The sequence below is a fragment of the Leucoraja erinacea genome, chromosome 13 (assembly GCF_028641065.1).
Source record: "Leucoraja erinacea ecotype New England chromosome 13, Leri_hhj_1, whole genome shotgun sequence".
Classification (NCBI taxonomy): domain Eukaryota; kingdom Metazoa; phylum Chordata; class Chondrichthyes; order Rajiformes; family Rajidae; genus Leucoraja; species Leucoraja erinaceus.
The window spans coordinates 3591092-3613929 of NC_073389.1; the positions used below are offsets into that span (position 1 = coordinate 3591092).

The following is a 22838-nucleotide window of genomic DNA, read 5'->3' on the forward strand; positions in this document are numbered from 1 at the left end:
GAGTTGCTACCTTACAGCGCCAGAGACCAGGGTCCGATTATCATTACAGGTGATGTCTGTACGCAGTTTGTACATTTTCTCTCTGATTGCGTGGGTTTTCTCCGGGTGCTCCAAAGACGTGCAGGTTTGTAGGTTAATTGGCTTTGATAAAATTATAAATTGTCCCTAGTGTATAGGATAGTGCTGGTGGACGGGGTGTTGCGGAGTTAGTGGGCCGAAGGGCCTGTTTCCGTGCTGTATCTCTAAGTCCCAAGGGACGTGAACTCTTAGCCTTTACTGCATCAAGTGAGAATGTTGACCAGCAGCTGGGAGGTAAAAAAAAAATTGCTCCAAATACTTAGCATAAGGTTTAGTATTAATGAAAAGAAAAGGCTAGTGGTTTCTGTCATTGACCTTTCTGTATTCTGCATAGTGCTTTTACTCACATTTCTAGCAATGCTTTGCTTTCATGGGAGAGAGCTTAAGATGAAACTAAAACTAATATGAAATGAAGCTGGAGAAAAATCCAGGTTTAATTAATGATTGTTATTTGAAGTTTAAAAAATATAATACATCAACGTTACTGTGTTTTGTTCTATTGCGTGTTACAGGCTGTGGATGTCCAGTAGCAATTGTTCATCATTAATTGTTCTTGACAAGGTAATAGTTTGCCACTTCTGTAGGTACCTGCACCTTTGGTAAGGAAAATCAAGTTCTAATGGTTAGACCCAGCAACGTGTAAGGGGTAACAATGTGTTTCAAAGTCAGATTGGTGTGCAGCTTAAGGGCCTGTCCCACCAGCAAGCGAGTGCATGCGTCTAGCGCGACCAAACGTGGTCGCTTGAGGCGTATGGCCGCGTGGGGCCGGTCCCACTTCGAACCGCGGAGGCGCGGGGAGTTGTGCGGGGCTGGTCCCGACATCGCGCGGGGCTCCGAAAATCCTGCACTGTCCGAAAATTCTGTGCGCCAACGGCCTGTCGGCCCGCAGGCATATTGAGGGAGTACGCAACGCCTTGACTTCGTACGTAGCGTCTTGACGTCGTACGCAGCGTCTTGACAGCGTATGCCTAGCGCGTGGCGCGATGACGTCACTGCCCGACAACGTGCGACGTCCAAATTCAGTCGGTCCGCCTCCTGCCCAGCTGATTGGTAAGTATGATGTCGGGACCAGCCCCGCACAACTCCATACGCCTCCGCGGTTCAAAGTGGAATCGGCCCCGCGAGGCCGTACGCCTCAAGCAACCACGTTTGGTCGCGCTAGACGCATGCAATCGCATGCTGGTGAGACAGGCCCTTCAGAGGGCAACATGCACCTGCTGTCATTGTCCTTCTTGATGGTAGAACTCTTGGCTTTGGGAGTGCTGTTTGGTTTCGAGATACAACGTGGAAAATCCAATCCACACCGACAAGCGATCCCCATACAATTACACTACCCCACACATGCTAGGGAAAATTTTACATTTTATACCAAGCCAATTAGCCTACAAACATTTTATACCAAGACAATTAGCCTACAAACCCACGTCTTTGGAGTGTGGGAGAAAACTGGGGATCCTGGAGAAATCCCACGCAGGTCACGGGTAGAACCTACAACTCGGCACAGACAATCACCCGTAGTTGTTGGAATCTGGATCTCTGGTGCTCTACCGCTGTGCCACTGTGCTGCCCTGTGGGCATGGCATGGCATGGCCTTGCTCAGCACTTTGGAGTTGGTACACATTGCAGCCATGGTGCATTGGTGATGGATTGGTGGATTGGGTGCCAAGTTTGCAGGATGCTTTAGCTGGATTGTAGCCTGCTTTGGGTACTATTGGAGGTGTAGTCATTACGCAGTGGGACTTGCCTCAAAGGCTGGAATGACCTTGGGGTAGCAGGAGTTGAATCATTCATAGCAGAGAAGCGAACCTATGGCCGGGTTTGTAACCACAGTATTTGTGACTGGGCCCAGCTGTGTATCTGTTCAGCAGTGGCCACCTCCAGCTGCTGATGGTATGGAGTAGCAACAGCCATGCCACTGAATGGAGGAGGGCAGCTGGTGGAACTCTCTCTTTTGGACGATCATCAATTAGTTCTACGGCTCAAATGTTTCTTCCCACTGATCAATCGAACAAGCCCGAATGTTCTCCAGATCTTGTTGATTTTGGCTCGCTATTCATGCTGGTATTCGGGCTCTGCCAGGGTCGCTTGGTGCCCGCTGGCTTCAATTGAGCCTCTAGCTTGTTCTGGAATTCTCCCTTGCCATCATTATTAGCCTTACAAAGGCCATACTTGACCTTCCTATAGGGTGCGGGATCATCCATCAGCGAAGCTTTGGATATGTTTAGAAAGGAACTGCAGATGCTGTTTAATAATAATAATAATAATATATTTTATTGTCATTGCACATAAGCGCAACGAGATTTGGGTATGCAGCTTCCATCCGATGTCATAACATAAATAACTAATAAAATTTGGATTTAGATACCCCGAGAACAGGGATTGTAAAAAGAACAGTAAAACAGTCAAAATAGTTCAACAGACTAAAGTGCAGATGTGTCTGTGTGACGTGACCATCCGATGGAGACAGTCCAGGGGGGATGGGGGGCACTCAGCAGGGCCGGTTCAGAGCCGCTATAGCTCTGGGAATGAAGCTGTTCCTGAGTCTGGAGGTTCGGGCGTAGAAGGTCTTGTAACGTCTGCCGGAGGGAAGTAGTTCGAACAGTCCATTACAAGGGTGTGAGGAGTCTTTATGGATGCTGACGGCCTTCCTGAGGCACCGTGTGTGGTAGATGCCCTCCAAGGCTGGTAGCTGTGTCCCAATAATCCTCTGCGCTCTGTGGACGACGCGCTGAAGAGCTCTCCTCTCCGCCTCCGTGCAACTGATTTACCACACAGAGATGCCATACGTTAATAAAAAAACTGAAGATAGATACAAAAAGCTGGGTTAACTCAGCAGGCCAGGCAGCATCTCTGAAGAAAAGTGACCGAAGATGGGTTTCGACCAGAAACATCACCTATTCCATTTCTCCAAAGATGCTGCCTGACCCACAGAGTTACTCCAGCTTTTTGTGTCTATGTTAGGGAAGCCTTGGATCTGAACTTCAGCAGAGTGACTCTCCCTGCTCAAAGTGCCGGGTTAGGGTAGATTCTAATTGACTAGAAACATAGAACATAGAAAATAGGGTGGAAAATAGTAGGCCATTCGGCCCTACGAGCCAGCACCGCCATTTAATATGATCATGTTATTGTTAGCCCTATGAACTATGTCTAACTTTTTCTTGAAAACATCCAGTGAATTGCCCTCCAACGGCCTTCTGTGGCAGAGAATTCCACAGATTCACAACTCTACATGGCTCTACAACGACAACATGGTTACGACAGGTTTAGAGGGAGATATACCAAACATAGACTAGTGTAGATGGGACATGTCGGTCGGTGTGGGTAAGTTGGGCTTGAAGGGCTTGTTTCTATGCGATATGACTCTACGACTGTCGGAATTAGTGAGTTCGGCATTCCGACTGCGCATGCCCAGGTCAAAGGCCACTCTGCATAAGCATTGCTGGAAGCAGTGGAGCTGTGTACAATATAGACCTTCAATATGGACCAGTGACTTCCAAGACCACTGCACCTCAATGTTAAAAAAAAAAATCACACCTCTTGTTTAAACTTGTTCACATCCTTATCTCTTCCTATTTCAGACAACTTCTCCAACTACCGACTGTCCACTTCAAACAATCCCTTTCTCTTGTCTACAGGGTAAATGTACAGAGGCTATTTCCCAGGGTAGGGGAACCAAGGACAGGTTTACGGCAAACAGGCTAAGATTTAATAGGAATCTGAGGGGAAACTTTTTCCCCACAGAGGAATGAGCTGCCAGAGAAGGTAGTTGAAGCATGTACTCTAACACGATTTAAAAGACACTTGGACAGGTACGTGGATAGGAAAGGTTTAGATGAATATGGGCCAAATGGGACTAGCTCAGATGGAGCATCTTGGTTGGCATGGATGAGTTGGGCCAAAGGGCCCTTTTCCATGTTGTGTGACTATCTCTTCATCTCCACTACTGGTGGGTGGGAGGACCATCCAGTGTTCCAGCTTTTATCCTCACAAGCTACACTTGTTTTCACTACCAACAAACAAAACCCCAAATATATTTATCTTTGAACCAGCAATTTGTTCCTTATTGTTTCACTTTCCTTGATTTGACATTTCTGCAATTTAATTCCAATGCCATGAATGTAGCACAGAACTATTTCCCGCCTGAAAGGCATTATATAAATAATTTTGTAGACTTTCTAATTACAGTCAACAAAACAAAGATGATAATTAGTGCTTTGAAATTGAACTAACTTGTTTTTAATTTTACAAAAAGATGGGAAGAACGCAGCCTCTTATTGTAATTAGTTGTAAGTATTGTTGAGAATTATAATATTTACATTCAAAACTCCAGTCGTAATGAAATAATGATTATATAATTAAATATTCTCTGATTTTCTTTTTCGGTATTTACAAGTGTAACTAATCCATGGGTAATTACAGCCTCAATATAAACATTCAGTGATCATCAGGTGAAAATTACATTCTAGTTGCTTCCAAATTCAACAAAGTGCCTGAGGACTAGTTTAGTTTTAGTTTAGATATACAGCGTGGAAACAGGCCTTTCAGCCCATCGAATCCGCACTGACCAGCAATCCCTGCACATTAACACTGTCTTACGGACACTATGGACAATTTACATTTATACAAACCAATTAACCTACAAACCTGTATGAATGTGGGAGGCAAATGAATATCTTGGAGAGAACCCACAGGGGAGTATGTACAAACTCTGTACAGACAGCACCCGTAGTCAGGATCGAACCGGGGTCTCTGGCGCTGGTAGGCAGCAACGCTGCCGCTGCGCCACCATGCCTCCCGGTATTACCCTTTCATTCCCCCTCCTATTGACACCACCAGTCACTTCCGACTGGATTCAGCTGATGCATCAGAACATCCAAAACCAGATGTAGATTCATGCATTGACGTTGTAACTTTGGAAAGCTGATGCACTGCCTGAGTAAAGTCCATTCAATGACTAAATGTTCTCAACTGGCCCATGAAAATTAGGTTTCTTTAGATTTTAGAGATACCATGTGGAAATAGGCCCTTCGGCCCACCGAGTCTGCACCAACCATCAATCACCTTGTACACTAACACTATCCTACACACTAGGGTCAGTTTACAATTTTACAAAAAAAAAATTAACCTACAAACCTATATGTTTTTGGAATGTGGGAGGAAACCAGAGCACCCGGAGAAAAGCCACGGGGCCACGGGGAGACGTACAAACTCCATACATACAGCACCTGTAGTCAGGATAGAACCCGTGTTTCTGGCGCTGTGAGGCAGCAACTCTACCACTGCACCACTGTGCCATTCTGGTGGTGGAAAATGTTGGAAAACATATTCTGTCCAGGACCAAATATCGCTCTCCCCTCTCCCAAACCATCCACTGCTCCACGACAGAGCGGGAGAACAAAGGTGCCCATGATCTCGGTCTCAGGGACACCTCACTCTCTCCTCACCCCATTCACAGTCACTGTAACTGCAGCAGTCAAATAGGGTGGCACAGTGGTAGAGGTGCTACCTTACAACATCAGCGATCGATCCTGACAATGGGTACTGTTTGTACAGATTTTGCACTTCTCCCTGTGACGGCATGGGTTTCCTCCTGGTACTCTGGTTTCCTGCCACATCTCAAAGACGTGCAGGTTTGTAGGTTAATTGGCTTCTGTAAATTGTCCCTTGTGTATAGGATAGCATGGACTCGGTTGGCATGGACTCGGTGGGCCAAGGGGCCTGTTTCTACACTGTGTCTCTTTAAACTCTAATCTAAGGAAAATCTAAACTAAAGCAATCAATGGGGTGGGAAATCTGAAGAAGCAGCACAAAGTCCCAAGCGTATCAGATACACAAGAGTGTCACGGTGCTCGCCGATCGACCTGCATGGCCCTGGGCAATGATGTTGGTCTGATCCATTCATAGCTTGACCCTTCATGTTCCTCCTGCCTTTGTTACTGGGTCAGTGGAAGCCCGGAGATTTACCAACTCTTGTGCACTTTTCCTCAGGCCCAGCGTTCCTGCTCTTAAATCATCCATTTATTCCTTAGCGGTGCAAATTGGTTTTAGGAACAATTGAATTTTTACCTTTTGACCTCCAATAGAAATAATATTGTCAGCATTTTTATTCTCTCTTCCATCTTCATTTCTCTTGCTGTATATAACCACATGGAATTTACCCAATTTAATCATTTCATTTGTTTCACATTCCATAGATTGCTTTGGTTAAGGAAATAGCCTGATTGTTACCAATGCTCCCTTGCTCTTGTTTCCAATACATTCAAGAAAACTCTTTAAATATAAATGAACAAGTCCAAATGATGCAGCAGGCAGCAGGATTATCTAAGCAAGCAAAATTTGATCTATTTTTAAATTCACTGTGAACAATGCCAAAAACTTTGCTTGTTACTGGTAAAATATCAATTTTGGACTGAAGGACTAATGCTAGTTAGTGATAAGATATATCAGGTTTGGAATAGACACAAAATGCTGGAGTAACTCAGCGGGACAGACAGCATCTCTGGAGAGAAGGAATGGGTGATGTTTCGGGTTGAGACTTCAGGATTGGAATGATGGATTTTGGACTTGGCTTATTCCAAGTTAATTATTTTGTTTCCAAGTGTATGACAGAATATTGACTCAACACATTCTCATTGTAGTCCCGTAATGTAATTTAAGAAATCCCTGGTCATTGCACACATCAGACCTTCGATTCTGTTTGTTGCGAAGTGGATTGATAGAGATAATGTCTTGAAGTGACATTAGCGTTTATTAGATAATTATTAACAACCTTGCAGTTTAAGTTGGCGTGAAGGGCCTTCAACCTGCACTGTTAAATCTGTGCCTCTTTCCACAGATGCTGCCTGACCTCCTGAGCATTTCCAGCATGTTTTGTTTTTATTTCAGACTTCCAGCACTTGCTGTTTTCCTTGTGATTTTCATCCAATTAAGTTACTTGGTGCTGAGAATCACAAGAAAATTGCTGCCATCACCTTTTGCTCTGTCGCTTACTTACTTACTCACTTGACATTCCCCCTTCTCTCTGGGGCAGGTGATTAAAGTGCACCAGACCACAGTGGACTCTTACTTGGAGGACGTTGTGTTGAAATCCATGCGAAACACAGCAGAAGAGCAGGCACGCCAAGAGATCCGCAAACTGGCCGACGAAATCAATGACGCCGCCTACGCTACTGAGGAGAAGTGTGTACCTAATAATTATTTACTTCTGTGTATTTAAAATTGATTTTGTAGGAAGTTCATTAATCTGACTGAAAAAAACAAAACTGGGTGCTGAGCTAGAAAATTATTGGTCTTTTCTTCCTTTTATATTCAGAGGACATAGGTTTAACCAGAGTTACTTGGATTTAATCAGAGGACATACGTTTAAGGTGAAGGGGAAAAGATTTAATAGGAATCTGAGAGGTAATTTTTTCACACAAAGGGTGGTTGGTGTGTGGAACAAGCTGCCAGTGGAGGTTGTTGAGGCTGGGACTATCTTAACGTTTGAGAAACAGACAGGTACATGGATAGAACAGGTTTGGAGAGATATGGACCAAATGAGGGCAGGTGGGACTAGTGTTGCTGGGACATGTTGGCCGGTGTGGGCAAATTGGGCCGAATGGCCTGTTTCCACACTGTATCACTCTATGACTCTAAGATTATTGGTGGAATGAGGCTTGTGAGGAATCAACATCAAGTTATAATACTGTTATAATTATGTTTATAACATCAGGTTGGTAGTTCACAAACCAACAGTATGAACATTGAAATCCCCAATTTTAAGTAACTAACCCACAAACAATCCCATTGTCGTTACATACTTTACACATTATTATTTAAGGTGTATTTTAGTAATTAGTTTTTTAGTTTTAGGGATGCAGCATGGAATCAAATGAGATCTATTTGTGCTCAATTTATAAAAAAAAAGCTAAATTACAGGATGTAACATAATACACAGTTGGTTTTTGTCAATACGTTTTGATTGAATTGAGAGATAAAGTATGGAAACAGGCCCTTCAGCCCATCTTGCCCTGCAGAGAAACAAATCCTCATTTGTTTAACCGACTAGATTCTGATAAGCTTTTTCCTACTGACTGGAGAATTCAAAGTTTTAAACTGGATATAGGGGTTGAAATTTCACAAAGATGAGAAGTTTTTGCACCTACAGGTTTTGCAATCTTTGAGCGATGGATGCAGAGTCAAAACGCATATTTAATAATGTAAATAGATTTTTGTGGTTGGTGGAAATAGGTACCACCATGAAAGGTGGTGTTGAAATGAATCGATAACCTTTTGAAGAAAGGCGGGAGAGAGAAAACAGAATTATAAACCAGTTAGCCTGACATCGGTGGTGGGGAAGATGCTGGAGTCAATCATAAAAGATGAAATAGCAGCACATTTGGATAGCAGTAACAGGATCGGTCCAAGTCAGCATGGATTTATGATGGGGAAATTGACTAATCTTCTGGAATTTTTTGAGGATGTAACTTGGAAAATGGACATGGGAGAGCCAGTGGATGTAGTGTACCTGGACTTTCAGAAAGCATTTGATAAGGTCCCACATAGGAGATTAGTGGGCAAAATTAAGGCACATGGTATTGGGGGTAGAGTGCTGACATGGATAGAAAATTGATTGGCAGACAGGAAATAAAGAGTAGGGATTAACGGGTCCCTTTCAGAATGGCAGGCAGTGACTAGTGGAGTACCGCAAGGCTCGGTGCTATTTACAATATATATCAATGCTTTAGATGAAGGGATTCAAAGTAACATTAACAAATTTGCAGATGACACAAATCTGGGTGGCAGTGTGAACTGTGAGGAGGATGCTATGAGAATGCAGGACAGGTTGGGTGAATGGGCAGATGCATGGCAGATGAAGTTTAATGCAGATAAATGTGAGGTTATCCACTTTGCTAGCCAAACAGGAAGGCAGATTATTATCTAAATGGTGTCAAGTTGGGAAAACTGGAAGTACAACGGGATCTGGGGGTCCTTGTTCATCAGTCAATGAAAGTAAGCATGCAGGTACAGCAGGCAGTTCAAGAAAGCGAATGGCATGTTGGCCTTCATAACAAGATAAGTTGAGTATAGGAGTATAGGAGCAAAGAGGTCCTTCTGCAGTTGTACAGGGCTTGTATACAAAATGGAGCGGCTAGGCTTGTATACTCTGGAATTTAGAAGGATGAGAAGGGATCTCATTGAAACATAAGATTATTGAGGATTTCGACACGCTAAAGGCAGGAAACATGTTCCCGATGTTGGGGGAGTCCAGAACCAGGGCCCACAGTTTAAGTATAGGAGCAGGGAGGTTCTACTGCAGTTGTACAAGGTCTTGGTGAGACCACACCTGGAGTATTGCGTACAGTTTTGGTCTCCAAATCTGAGGAAGGACATTATTGCCATAGAGGGAGTACAGAGAAGGTTCACCAGACTGATTCCTGGGATGTCAGGACTTTCATGTGAAGAAAGACTGGATAGACTCAGCTTGTACTCGCTAGAATTTAGAAGATTTGAGGGGGATCTTATAGAAACTTACAAAATTCTTAAGGAGTTGGACAGGCTAGATGCAGGAAGATTGTTCCCGATGTTGGGGAAGTCCAGAACAAGGGGTCACAGTTTAAGGATAAAGGGGAAATCTTTTAGGACTGAGATGAGAAAAACATTTTTCACACAGATAGTGGTGAATCTCTGGAATTCTCTGCCACAGAAGGTAGTTGAGGCCAGTTCATTGGCTATATTTAAGAGGGTTAGATGTGGCCCTTGTGGCTAAAGGGATCAGGGGGTATGGAGAGAAAGCAGGTACAGGATACTGAGTTGGATGATCAGCCATGATCATATTGAATGGCGGTGCAGGCTCGAAGGGCCGAATGGCCTACTCCTGCACCTATTTTCCATGTTTCTATGTTAAGAGTAAGGGGTAAGGCATTTAGAACGGACATGAGGAAACACTTTTTCACACAGAGTTATGAGTCTGTGGAATTTTCTGCCTCGGAGGGTGGTGGAGGCCGGTTCTCTGGATACTTTCAAGAGAGAGCTTGATAGGGCTCTTAAAGATCTTAAAGATAGCAGAGTCAGGGGATATGGGGAGAAGGCAGGAACGCGGTACTGATTGGGGATGATCAGCCATGATGACATTGAATGGCAGTGCTGGCTCGAAGGGCCGAATGGCCTACTCCTGCACCTAATGTCTGTTGTCTATTGAATGGCAGAGTGGCTACACGGCGTTCAATGCTCCTATTTGAGTTTGTTGCAGAATGATGTGGAGATTTAATTCTGGTGCACTGACACTGTTCATTTTATTATTAGCCGGACGGAGCTGCAGTCAGAAGAGATTGTTTCAGAATTGGTCCATCGTTTCCTTATTCCAGAAGTATACAAAATGATCTCGAGGGACAGAGGTAAGAAATGTAAAAATGTGTACAATGCCAGTGAGAAAGATTTGCTTCAATATTCATGGAGTAAGAAAGGGAAGGATAGTTTTACGATTGCATGGAAAATTGTACTACCTGTTGCTCATGAATTTAATGGAATATCTCCGCCATTATTTTGGGACTTGGTTCCCACCCATGGCACCAGAGTGGGCAGCTGCCTGGCTAGCTGTTTTACTGGTGAGCAGTCCTGTAACAGGGGCGGCACAGTAGCGGTGTGGTAGAGTTGCTTGCCCTGTTGGGCCAGAGACACGGGTCCGATCCTGACCTCGGGTGCTGTCTGTACGGAGTTTCCACGTTCTCCCTGTGACCTCGTGGGTTTCCTCCGGGTGCTCAGTTTTCCTCCCACACTCGGGTTTGTACTTTAATTGGCTTCGGTAAAAATTGTAAATTGTCCAGAATGTGTGTAGGACAGTGCTGGTATACGTGGTGATCGCTGGTCACCGTGGAATCGGTGCTTGTTGCCGTGCTGAATCTCGAAAGTATAAAACACTGGCCAAAGCTGGGGCAGAGAGGAGCAAAGAAGACACTGTGCATCAGGGCAGGGATATTGGGCTATGAGGAGACATTGAAGGCAAGCGAGGAAAGGTTCAGTGTTGGAAGAACATTGATGGGTGGACCAAGGAATACCCTCCTAAACCGGGAGGGATTCAATGATATACAGTGCCCTCTGTAATGTTTGGGACAAAGACCCGTCATTTATTTATTTGCTTCTGTACTCCACAATTTGAGATTTGTAATAGAAAAAAATCACACGTGGTTAAAGTACACGTTGTTAGATTATAATAAAGGCCATTTTTATACATTTTGGTTTCACCATGTAGAAATTACAGCAGTGTTTAGTGTTTCAGGGCACCATGATGCTTGGGACACAGCAATGTCATGTAAATGAAAGTAGTCATGTTTAGTATTTTGTTGCATATCCTTTGCATGCAATGACTGCTTGAAGTCTGCGATTCATGGACATCACCAGTTGCTGGGTGTCTTCTCTGGTGATGCTCTGCCAGGCCTGTATTGCAGCCTGCCACCAGCTTATGCTTGTTTTGGGGGCTAGTCCCCTTCAGTTTTCTCTTCAGCATATAAAAGGAATACTCAATTGGGTTCAGATCGGGTGATTGACTTGGCCACTCAAGAATTGACAATTTTTTAGCTTTGAAAAACTCCTTTGTTGCTTTATCAGTATGTTTGGGATCATTGCTGTAGAATGAACCGCCGGCCAATGAGTTTTGAGGCAATTGTTTGAATTTGAGCAGATAGGATGTATATATACACTTCAGAATTCATTATGTTACTACCATCAGCAGTTGTATCATCAATGAAGATAAGTGAATCAGTTCCTTCAGCCGCCATACATGCCCAGGCCATAACACCCCCACCACCGTGTTTCACTGATGAGGTGGTTTGCTTTGGATCTTGGGCAGTTCCTTCTCTCCTCCATACTTTGCTCTTGCCATCACTCTGATATAAGTTAATCTGCATTTCATCTGTCCACAAGCCCTTTTTCCAGGACTGTGGTTGCGCTTTTAAGTACATCTTGGCAAACTGTATCCTGACCATCCTATTTTTGCGGCTAACCAGTGGTTTGCATCTTGCAGTGTAGCCTCTGTATTTCTGTTCATGAAGTCTACTGCGGACAGTGGTCATTGACAAATCCACACCTGACTCCTGAAGAGTATTTCTGATCTGTCGGACAGGTGTTTATGGATTTTTATTTATTATAGAAAGAGTTCCTCTGTCATCAGCTGTGGAGGTTTTCCTTGGCCTGCCAGTCCCTTTGCGATTAGTAAGCTCATCAGTGCTCTCTTTCTTCTTAATGATGTTCCAAACAGTTGATTTTGGTAACGTAAGGTTTGGCTGATGTCTCTAACAGTTTTATTCTTGTGTCTCATTCTCATAATGACTTCTTTGTCTTTCATTGACACAACTTTGGTCCTCATGTTGATAAACAGCAATAAAAGTTTCCAACGGTGATGGAAAGACTGGAGGAAAGACTAGGTGCTGAGCGCTCTCTTGTGCCTGCATTAAGGAGGAATTTAAACACTCCTGAGCAATTACAAACACCTGTGAAGCCACGTGTCCCAAACATTATGGTGCCCTGAAATGGGGGAACTATGTATAAACACAGCTGTAATGTCTACATGGTGAAACCAAAATGTATAAAAAGCACCCTTTAATAAAATCTGACAATGTGCACTTTAACCACATGTGATTTTTTTCTATTACAAATCTCAAATTGTGGAGTACAGAGGCAAATAAATAAATGATGGGTCTTTGTCCCAAACATTATGGAGGGCACTGTAAGATCATGTCATAGGAGCAGAATTAGGCCATTCGGCCAACAAGACTACACCGCCATTCAATCATGGCTGATTTATCTTCCCCTTTCATCCCCATTCTCCTACCTTCGCCTCATAACCTCTGACACTGTTACCAATCACGATTCCGCCAATTTCCATCTTAAAATATCCATTGACAGCCTCCACAGCCGTTTGTGGCAATGAATTCCACAGATTCACCATCCTCTGACTAAAGACATTTCTTCTCATCTCCGTTCTAAACATACGTCCTTTTATTCTGAGACTATAACCTCTAGCCCTAGACTCTCCCACTAGTAGAAACATCCTCTCCTCATTCACTCTATGCAGGCCTTTGACTATCGGTAAGTTTTAATTAGGTTCCCACCCCCCTCATCCTTCTAAACTCCAGCAAGTACAGGCCAGGTGCCTGGGATCATTGTCGTAAACCTGCTCTGGACCCTCTCCACCACCAGCACATCTTTCCTCAGATATGGGGCACAAAATTGCTCAGATTACTCCAAATGCAGCCTGACCAGTGCCGTATAAAGCCTCAGCATTACATCTCTGTTTTTCTATTCCTGCCCCCTCGAAATAAATGCTCGCAGTGCATTTGCCTTCCTTACTACCGTTTCAACTTGCAAAGAAACATTTTAGGACCAGCACTCCCAAGTCCCTTTGCACTCCGATTTCTGAATTCTCTCCCCATTTGGAAAATAATCTGCATTTATTCCTACTACCAAAATGCATGACTCCACACTTTGCTACACTATATTCCATCTGCCACTTCTTACTCCACTGTTCAAGTCCTTCTGCAGAGTCCCTGTTTTCTCTACACTACCTGCCCCTCCACCTATCTTCGTATAATCTGCAAACGTGGCCACAAAGCCTTCAGCTCCCTCGTCCCAATCATTAATATACAACATGAAGAACAGCGGCCCCAGCACCGACCCCTGTGGAACTCCACTAGTCACTGGCAGCCATCCAGAAAAATAACATAGACATAGAAACATAGAAAATAGGTGCAGGAGTAGGCCATTCGGCCCTTCGAGCCTGCACCGCCATTCGATATGATCATGGCTGATTATCCAACTCAGTATCCCATCCCAGCCTTCTCTCCATACCCCCTCATCCCTTTAGCCACAAGGGCCACATCTAACTCCCTCTTAAATATAGCCAATGAACTGGCCTCAACTACCTTCTGTGGCAGAGAATTCCACAGATTCACCACTCTATGTGTAAAAAATGATTTTCTCATCTCGGTCATAGAAACATAGAAATTAGGTGCAGGAGTAGGCCATTCGGCCCTTCGAGCCTGCACCGCCATTTAATATGATCATGGCTGATCATCCAACTCAGTATCCTGTACCTGCCTTCTCTCCATACCCTCTGATCCCCTTGGCTACAAGGGCCACATCTAACTCCCTCTTAAATATAGCCAATGAACTGGCCTCAACTACCCTCTGTGGCAGAGAGTTCCAGAGATTCACCACTCTCTGTGTGAAAAAAAGGTCCTAAAAGACTTCCCTCTTATCCTTAAACTGTGACCCCTAGTTCTGGACTTCGCCGACATCAGGAATAATCTTCCTGCATCTAGCCTGTCCGACCCCTTAAGAATTTTATTGCCACACTCTTTGCCTTCTGCCATCCGGCCAACCTGATATCCATGCTAGTATTTTCCCTCTGATACCATGGGCTCTCATCTTGTTTAGCAGCCTCACGTGTGACACCTTATCAAAAGGCGTTCTGACAATCCAGGTAAATCACATCCACTGACTCACCTTTGTCTGTCCTACTATTTACTTCCTCAAATAATTCCAGCAGGTTCGTCAGGCAAGATCTCCCTTTCACAAAACCATGTTGACTTTGGCCTGTTTTATCGTGTGCTTCTAAGTACTCAGAAACCTGGTCTTTTATAATGGACTTTAAAATGTTACCAACCACTGAAGTCAGGCTAATCGGCATACAGTCTTCACTCCTCTGCCTTCTTGAACAGCACAGTAATATTTCCAATCATCTCAAATCATCCCTGACTGTAATGATTCTTCGATGATCATAACTAATGCCTCCACCACCTCTTTCAGAACCCTGGGGTGCAGTCCATTGGTCCAGATGGCTGGTCCATTTTCAGATCTTTCAGTTTCCCAAGCACCTTCCCTTTCGTGATGTTTAAGAAGGAACTGCAGATGCCGGAAAAATCAAAGGTAGATAAAAATGCTGGGGAAACTCAGCGGGTGAGGCAGCATGCATGGAGCGAAGGAATAGGTGACGTTTCGGGTTGAGTCTGAAGAAGGGTCTCGACCTGTAACTTCACCTTTTCCTTCGCTCCATAGATGCTGCATCACCCGCTGAGTTTCTCCAGCATTTTTATCTTCCTTCTCTTTAGTGATAGTCACTCCACTAACTTCCACCCCTTGACTCTCTTGAATTTCAAGCATGTTGCTGGTATCTTCCACTGTGAAGACTGATGCAAAAACGTTATTCAACTCTTCTGCCATTTCTTTATTCCCCATTATCACTTTTCCTGCATCATTCTCCAGCGGCCCAACGTCCACTCTTGCCTCTTTCTTACTCTTTATATAACTGAAGAAACTCTTGCTATCCTCTTTTATATGATCTTACTTCTTTCTATCTAGCTTACTTTCTTAATAGCTTATATTTCATCTTTTCTCCCCGTTTTGCCTTTTTAGTTACCTATTGTTGTTTTGAGAAAGCTTCCCAATCCTACATCTTACCACTATTTTTTGCAATGTTATATGCCTTCTCTTTTAGTTTTATGCTGCCTTTGACTTCCCTTGTCAGCCACGGTCACCTCATTCTCCCCCCAAAACCTTTCTTCCTCTTTGGAATGAAAGGTTCCTGGGCCTCACTCCATTGTCAGAGTGAGGCCCAGCGCAAGTTGGAGGAACAGCACCCCATATTTCGCTTGGGCAGCTTACACCCCAGTGGTATGAATATTAACTTCTCTAACTTCAAGTAACCCTTGCTTTCCATCTCCATCCCTGCTCCATCCAAGTTCAAGACTAGTTTGACTCTCCTCCTGATTACCTTTTATCTCCGTGTGCCTCATGGTCACCTTCCCCCAGCTAACAACAATCTATTCTACATTTTCCTCGATCTTCATCCCCTTTGATCTCTCGTTGTCACACCTTACCCTTCCATATCTCTGTGTCTCCCTCTCCCCCGACTCTCGGTCTGAAGAAGGGTCTCCACCAGAAACGTCACCCATTCCTTCTCTCCAGAGATGTTGTCTGCCCGCTGAGTCTATTTTACTATCTTCACTGTGTTGATGAAAAAGACAGCACCATGGGTTGTGCCAGAAGCTGCATTCTCTAATTTCACTATCCAATTACATAGAGAGGTTTTCATTTTAAAAGTGCCTTTAATTTTGCAGTAGTTTCATCATCTCCATTCAAACTCATGATCATTTATTTCCCATTCCTCCAACAGTAAAACTGTTCCAGAGTCGGCACCGACTGGCTGCTCACCGCATTATTCATGATGGGACCAAGCAGCTTATTACAGTGACCAACGTTCCTGTGCCTCCACCCGAAACAGCCCCCAAGAAAGCTGCAACCGAAGTCATCAAATCTTCCATGATCGAGGTGGAAGAGAGAATGCAACGGGATAAATCATAAAGTGAGAAAGTTACACTTTTTAAATATGCATCGTAGATTGCTGGGGGTCAATAGTAGCAAAGCTGAGGACATTTCTCACTCAGTTAGAACTCGTCCTGCTTTTATCCCTAGATTCCCTGGTATCTTGAAATTCTTGTAGGCTATGGAAAGCATAATACGTGGCTGTCACCCACAGAACACATACACTAACTCCAGTTGGTTCAGAATGCTGCTGCTCGCCTTTTAACAGGGACTCGAAAGAGGGAGCACATATCGCCAATTCTGGCCTCCCTCCACTGGCTCCCGGTGCACTTTCGAGATCATTTTAAGATACTGTTATTTGTTTTTAAATCTCTGAATGGGCTCGCCCCGCGTTACCTCTCTGAGCTGCTCCACCCATACGCTCCTGCCCGGTCCCTCAGGTCAGCTGGTCAGCTGCTCCTGGAGGTACCGAGGTCTAGTCGGAGGCTCAGAGGGGATAGAGCCTTCTCTGTTGCTGCTCCGGCACTCTGGAACACCCTGCCGTTGCACATCAGACAGGCCCCCTCACTGTCCATCTTCAAATCCAGTGTTAAAACACATTTGTACTCCCTGGCTTTTGACCGTGCCTGAGACTTTGCTTCTGTTTGTGGTGTTTTTGATGTTTCTTTATTTTACATGTCTTTTCCTACTATTTCTTTTGATTGTTATTTTTGGTGTGTATTAACTTTTTTTGTCAATGATTAGTGATGTACAGCACTTTGTTGCAGCTATGTTTGTTTTTAAAGTGCTCTATAAATAAAATTATTATTATTATTATTTTATATTAATATGTCATTAAGCTAGAAAGCACTCAGAGGATTTACGAGGATGTTGCCAGTTCTCGAGGGCCTGAGCTATAGGGAGAGGTTGGGCAGTCTCGGACTTTCTTCCTTGGAGTGCAGTTGGCTGAGGGCTGCTCTTATAGAGGTGTATAAAATCATGAGATGAATAGAAAGGGTGAAATGCAGAGGTTTCCTCACAGTCGGGGAAACAGGAACCAGAGGGCATAGATTTAGTAGTCGGAAGTGGCGGCGCTGTTAACAGCTGCGGCTCGCCTGCAGTCCGTCTGTTTTTACTTTTTTCTGTTGTTTTTTTTGTCTTGCTTTGGTTAAGTTTTAGTTTGTTGGGTTGTGTTAGGGGTGGGGAGGGGGGTGAAACATGTTCTCTGTCTCTTCCTTCGGGGGAATGCGACTTTTTCGTGTCGTATCCCCCTTCTCTGCCTCCATCTGCGCTGAGGCCTAATGGCGGAGCTGGCGGCCTCCAACCTGCGACCGACCCCGAGGCTCCGGAGGCAGAGCCAGCCAGGACTCACCAACGAGAGGCTGGCCGTCTTCGGGGCTGAGGCAGCGGTGGCCCGACTTGCTGGTGCGGCGTTCTGGCTTTCGGCGGCGGCCTGGAGCTGATGCAGCGGGACCCGGAGCTGAGACTGCGGGACCCGGACCTGGGGCAGCGGCCTGGAGCTGTGGCGGGCCGTTTCAGAGCGGAGACGGCGTTCCGGCTTTTGGCAGCGGCGACATCACCACGGAGGTCCGCTGGACTGAAGAGCGGCATCTCCAGCCTGGATCGATCGCCTCTGCGCAGAGGGAGAACAAGGAGGGAAGAGACGGAGACTAAGACTTTGCCTCCATCACAGTGAGGATGTGCTTGGTGAACTCACTGTGGTGGATGTTTAATTTGTGTTTATTGTATCTTTTGTTATTATTGGTTCAGTGTATGACTGCAGGCAACATAATTTCGTTCAGACCGAAAGGTCTGAATGACAATAAAGGAATCTAATTCTAATTCTAATCTAATTCTAATGAAGGGCAACTTTGTAACACCAAGGTCGGCATTGACGAGTTGGGCCAAAGGGCCTGTTTCTGTACTGTCTGACTCAGTCAAACCAGGAAGCATTGTGTTGGTGTTGATACTAACATCCATAATCACAAACATACCCTATATATGTTTTTTCTATTTAGCATTTACCTTCCCTATTCCTCCTTTCAGAAAATATTAAGTGCTAGACATTTCTATTGGTATTGACAGTGGAAATTAGTTTGGCAAATCACAATCATTGCAAATCACATACAACATGTCAAATTGAATGGCATGGTAAAGTATGGAGCCATTTAGTAACATCCAAGAAATATGAAATGGAAGCAGGCATAGACCACAGCCCTGGAGCCTGCACGATTAATATGAGTGATCAGATTGTATGTACAACTTCACATTTCCTGCTTATCCCCCATAACTTGGCACCCCATTGCTCTGGAACACTTCTTTTATTTTCTAATGCTAAATTGTCAATAGTGGAAGAGCATGTTGCGATGAGGACATTGTGGTCTCTATCTGTACACTGGTGCAGAATTACAAAGTACTGGAGTTACTCAGCGGGACAGGCAGCATGTGTGGGGAACATGGATAGGTGACGTTTCCGGTCTAGACCCTTCTTCAGATTGAAGTGTCCTGACCAGAAACATCACCAAGTTACTCTTCTGTCTTTTTTTTATAAACCAGCATCCACAGAATCCATTCCAGGGAACCTGCCTCCATGGCAAGTGTAACCTTAATTAAATACAGTCAACATGTTACTGCAAGAGTGGTCCCATCAAAGCCCCTTAAAATCGAGGTGGAACTTTCCTCTCATTTATTCTCTTCCTCTCCCAGATATTCTTCCGGTGTAGCTCTCTTCTCCCTCAGAGTTTAACTAGAGGGATAACATTTTCACACAGAGGGTGGTGGGTGTATGGAACAAGTGCCAAAGGAGGTAGTTGAGGCTGGGATTATCTCAATGTTTAAGAAACAGATGCATGGATAGGACAGGTTTGGGGGGATATGGACCAAGCGCAGGCAGGCGCGACTAGTCTAGCTGGGGCATAGTGGGCTGAAGGACCTGTTTCACACTGTATCACTCGATGACTCAACTCCCAGATTTTGCAACAATGAGGCACCCTTTATTTCCACCTGAATCCAAGTCTTCCACAATAGGTTGCATGAAATTCTACAGCCTGGTTCTGCAGTGAACTCAACAAACCTGGAGTTATTGAGGAGCAGACAAAGTGTAGATACGATGAACGGTAGATACTGGCTTAAACCAAAGATAGACACAAAGTGCTGGAGTAACTCAGTGGATCAGGCAGCATCTCTGGAGAAAAAGGACGGGTGACATTTTGGGTCGGGACCTTTCTTCGGACTCTGAGTTACTCCAGCACTTTGTATCTATTAGTGAGAAGCTCTTTAAATCGTGCAAGGAAAGGGAGTAGAATGCTGCTATGGAGAACAGGTTGCCAGTGTCTAACTCACACAGCGCAGCCTTGGTGCATGTGGACCAGATATTCCTTGCCTGGTTCGCACATTATGTTGGCTGCATTGATGAAGCCCAGTTGTCACACTTGTTTGACGCAAGGACCATCAACTGGCTAGGCTGCAACTTAGCATATGTTTGGGATGTAAGCAATGAACCATGGAGTTCACTTTGACAATCGGTCTGAGGCTCACAATCAATACCTGTGGACCAGTGCAATACCAATCCCAGTCTAGTAAATCTCAGTTAAAACAATACAGACTATCAATTGACTTTTAATGGAAAGCACCCTTTAAAAAAAGTTCTCTCTCATGTTCAGCAGCTTAATAATCTCGGACTGTTACTGGTGTTGTATTTCCTTCACTTCTGCTTTCACTGGTCCAGCCTCGTGCAAGGACAGACCCTCTTCACCCTCATCTTACCTCCACGCCCATTAGATGCCACAGCACAGGATATTCCATTCTCCCCTCTGTTTCAACAACAGAGGTGGCGGTGGGACAAAGCCTGGATACAGATGAAGGGGGATTGGCAGACAGATGGAGTAAGTGACAAAGGCTAGAGGTGGAAAAAGAGACGAGGATCTAAAACTTTCCCTCTGCATTCTCCAGCTTCTGATGATGATGATCACATTGTCAGATCTGACTACTCAAACCTCATCACAGTGGCACAGCGGTAGAGTTGCTGCCTTACAGCAAAATGCAGCGCCAGAGACCCAGGTTCGATCCCGACTACGGGCGCTGTCTGCATGGAGTTTGTACGTTCTCCCCGTGACCTGCGTGGGTTTTCTCCGAGATCTTCGGTTTCCTCCCACACTCCAAAATCGTACAGGTTTGTAGGTTAATTGGCTTGATAAATGTAAAATTGTCCAAGTTGGCGATATGCAGAGTACTGCCCTGCCCACTACAACATTCAGATGGTTCAGAAGGTTCATCAGCTTTAGACAATAGAATCTTCATTGCTTTGATCATTTCAAAACAATAATATATATTTTTTTCCTTTCAGGTATTTACTGCGATGTTTCTGAAGAGAAGAAATCTGGCTAGGTTGAAGACTTTCATTTAATTTTTGTGTTCTTATTTTACATACAATTTATCCACAAGGTCCTCCTATAACCCAATCCATAACTAACGTGTAGAAATCAAACTATATATAGCACCAGCATTGCGGTGCACTCACAATGAGATTCAACGTGTAAAACACAACCAGCTCTGTCTGAACTAGATACAAGAACCTGACTCAAGTAATCACATTTGCAAGATCACTCTGTCGGGAACCACCTCGTATGTGCCCTCCCCCCTCCCGGCCAAACATTGATTTAATTCAAGACATTGTCCTCCACCCAGCACTGTGATCTCATGCTGCTGTAAATGCTGCATTGCCCTCTCTCTGCGCAAGGGGCATTGCTTGAGATTTCAAAATGTTATAGAATTGGTACTTTTGTTTTTCTGTTTTCATAAATATTTCAACTTAAATTGCTTGATATTTCAAAAGATTAACAGGGGGCAATGACTAGGCTAACTCTGAAAGGTTTCCTGAGCAGTGTTTATGGTGCCCCCTCTCATATGATGAGATTCTGTAAGCAGGCAGGGTCTCACCACTGGTTACATCCTCCGAGTGAGTTCCCAATAGGACATCTGCAGATGTTTGCAAATAGCCACAGCACTGTGCAACGTGACCATATTCTGATTTAGTAACGGCATTCAAGATTATTTTGGGTTTACAATTGCTACACTGAATTGATCAGATTTGCCAAGTTTTACTGTAATTCCCAAGTTGCTTACAACTGAACAGCTCCATCGTGAAGATTAATGTTGATTTCATGCAATATTTTTCACTTGCATGCATTATCTAGTTTAAATGCGTAACTTGTACTCTGCTGGTCCTCCGTGTTGATATTGGTAATCAATGAGAATACCACCTATTTGTTCCACATGTTTCAAGCCCATTTGCAACGTAGCGTGGTTACACCTTCTTCAGTAATCTTGCCATTGCAGCATTGAAAAATGCACTGCAAATCACGCCGGGGTCAAAATGCAGGGCATTAGGTAGAATAACAGACTGCAGAATGCATTTTATCTTAAGCATAAATGACTGATCAACTAATTTCCTTAAAAATATGTGAGGTAGCACTCCAGTGCTTAGGGTGCTGTCATTTACGGATATTTTGGAGAGGTTGTGTTACCATTTGTTGCTTTTGGTGTTAGCTTTGATGATTAAAGTGTCTTTACAATACTGTTGATCACTGTTGTATATAATTGATCTGTAACAGTAATCAATGAAAGTGATGGAAGAATCCCACATTGATACAAATGGATTTTGGAAATTTCAGTTTGAACACAAAGTCCACTTGATCAGGAAGTTAAAATCATTTCCACTTGATTCAAATGTATCTGCTTAACATGTAAATAAAAAGATTGACTGTCAACGCCTCATCTGTTCATGATAAGTAGTCAGGAGGTTCACACGTCTGACAACAAAGACCCAGGTCAGGTGTCACAACTTCCTTCAACATCCTCATAACAATCTCTCGCTGAAACCTTATTAAGGCCAAAGTTGGGCAGCTTCTTATCCCAAGATTCAAAGAGCACAGAAACCAGCCCTTCAGCCCATCTTGGCCATGTTGAGTTGGCATACCTGGTTGGTCCTATATGCCTGCATCTGATCCATATCCTTCCAACCCCTCCCTATCCATCGATCTGTCCAAATGTCTTTTAAAAGTCACATTTGTATCCATTCCAATAGTTTTCTTCCAAATAATTGTGGCAGTTTCAAAGTCTGCAGGATTGTATTGTATTCAAATTTATTGTCATTGTCTCAATTTGAGACAACAAAATGAATTTCCCTTACAGGCAGTATCATAAAAAAAAATCACAAAAAAAAAAAATAATAATAAATAAATAATAAAACATATTAAAAATAAAATTGAAATTGAATTAAAAAAAAGCACAAACACAGAAAGTCCACGACACAACATAACATAAATGGCACCAAGGTGAGGATGGCACCATAGTCCAGCCAGCCTCCCCTCCGTGTTCATCCGTGGTCGGGGCCTTCCGAGCACCCGCAGTCGCCGCCCCGGGTGGCCCGATGTTCAGGCCCTCACGCCGGGCTGGTGGAACGCCGACGCCGAACCCCGACG

At 44.2% G+C, this 22838-nt stretch overlaps 1 protein-coding gene across 1 annotated transcript in view; it reads left to right on the forward strand.

The window, feature by feature from the left end:
- Positions 1–22507, forward strand: part of cfap91 (cilia and flagella associated protein 91) — a 72914-nt gene extending 50407 nt beyond the window's left edge. Inside the window, exons 15-18 of the mRNA XM_055644298.1 lie at positions 7109–7257; positions 10363–10454; positions 16229–16417; positions 20702–22507. Coding sequence (XP_055500273.1) covers positions 7109–7257; positions 10363–10454; positions 16229–16416 — 429 coding nt within the window. The 3' untranslated portion in view covers position 16417; positions 20702–22507. The remainder of the gene's footprint in view (positions 1–7108; positions 7258–10362; positions 10455–16228; positions 16418–20701) is intronic.
- The last annotated feature ends 331 nt before the right edge of the window (positions 22508–22838 follow it).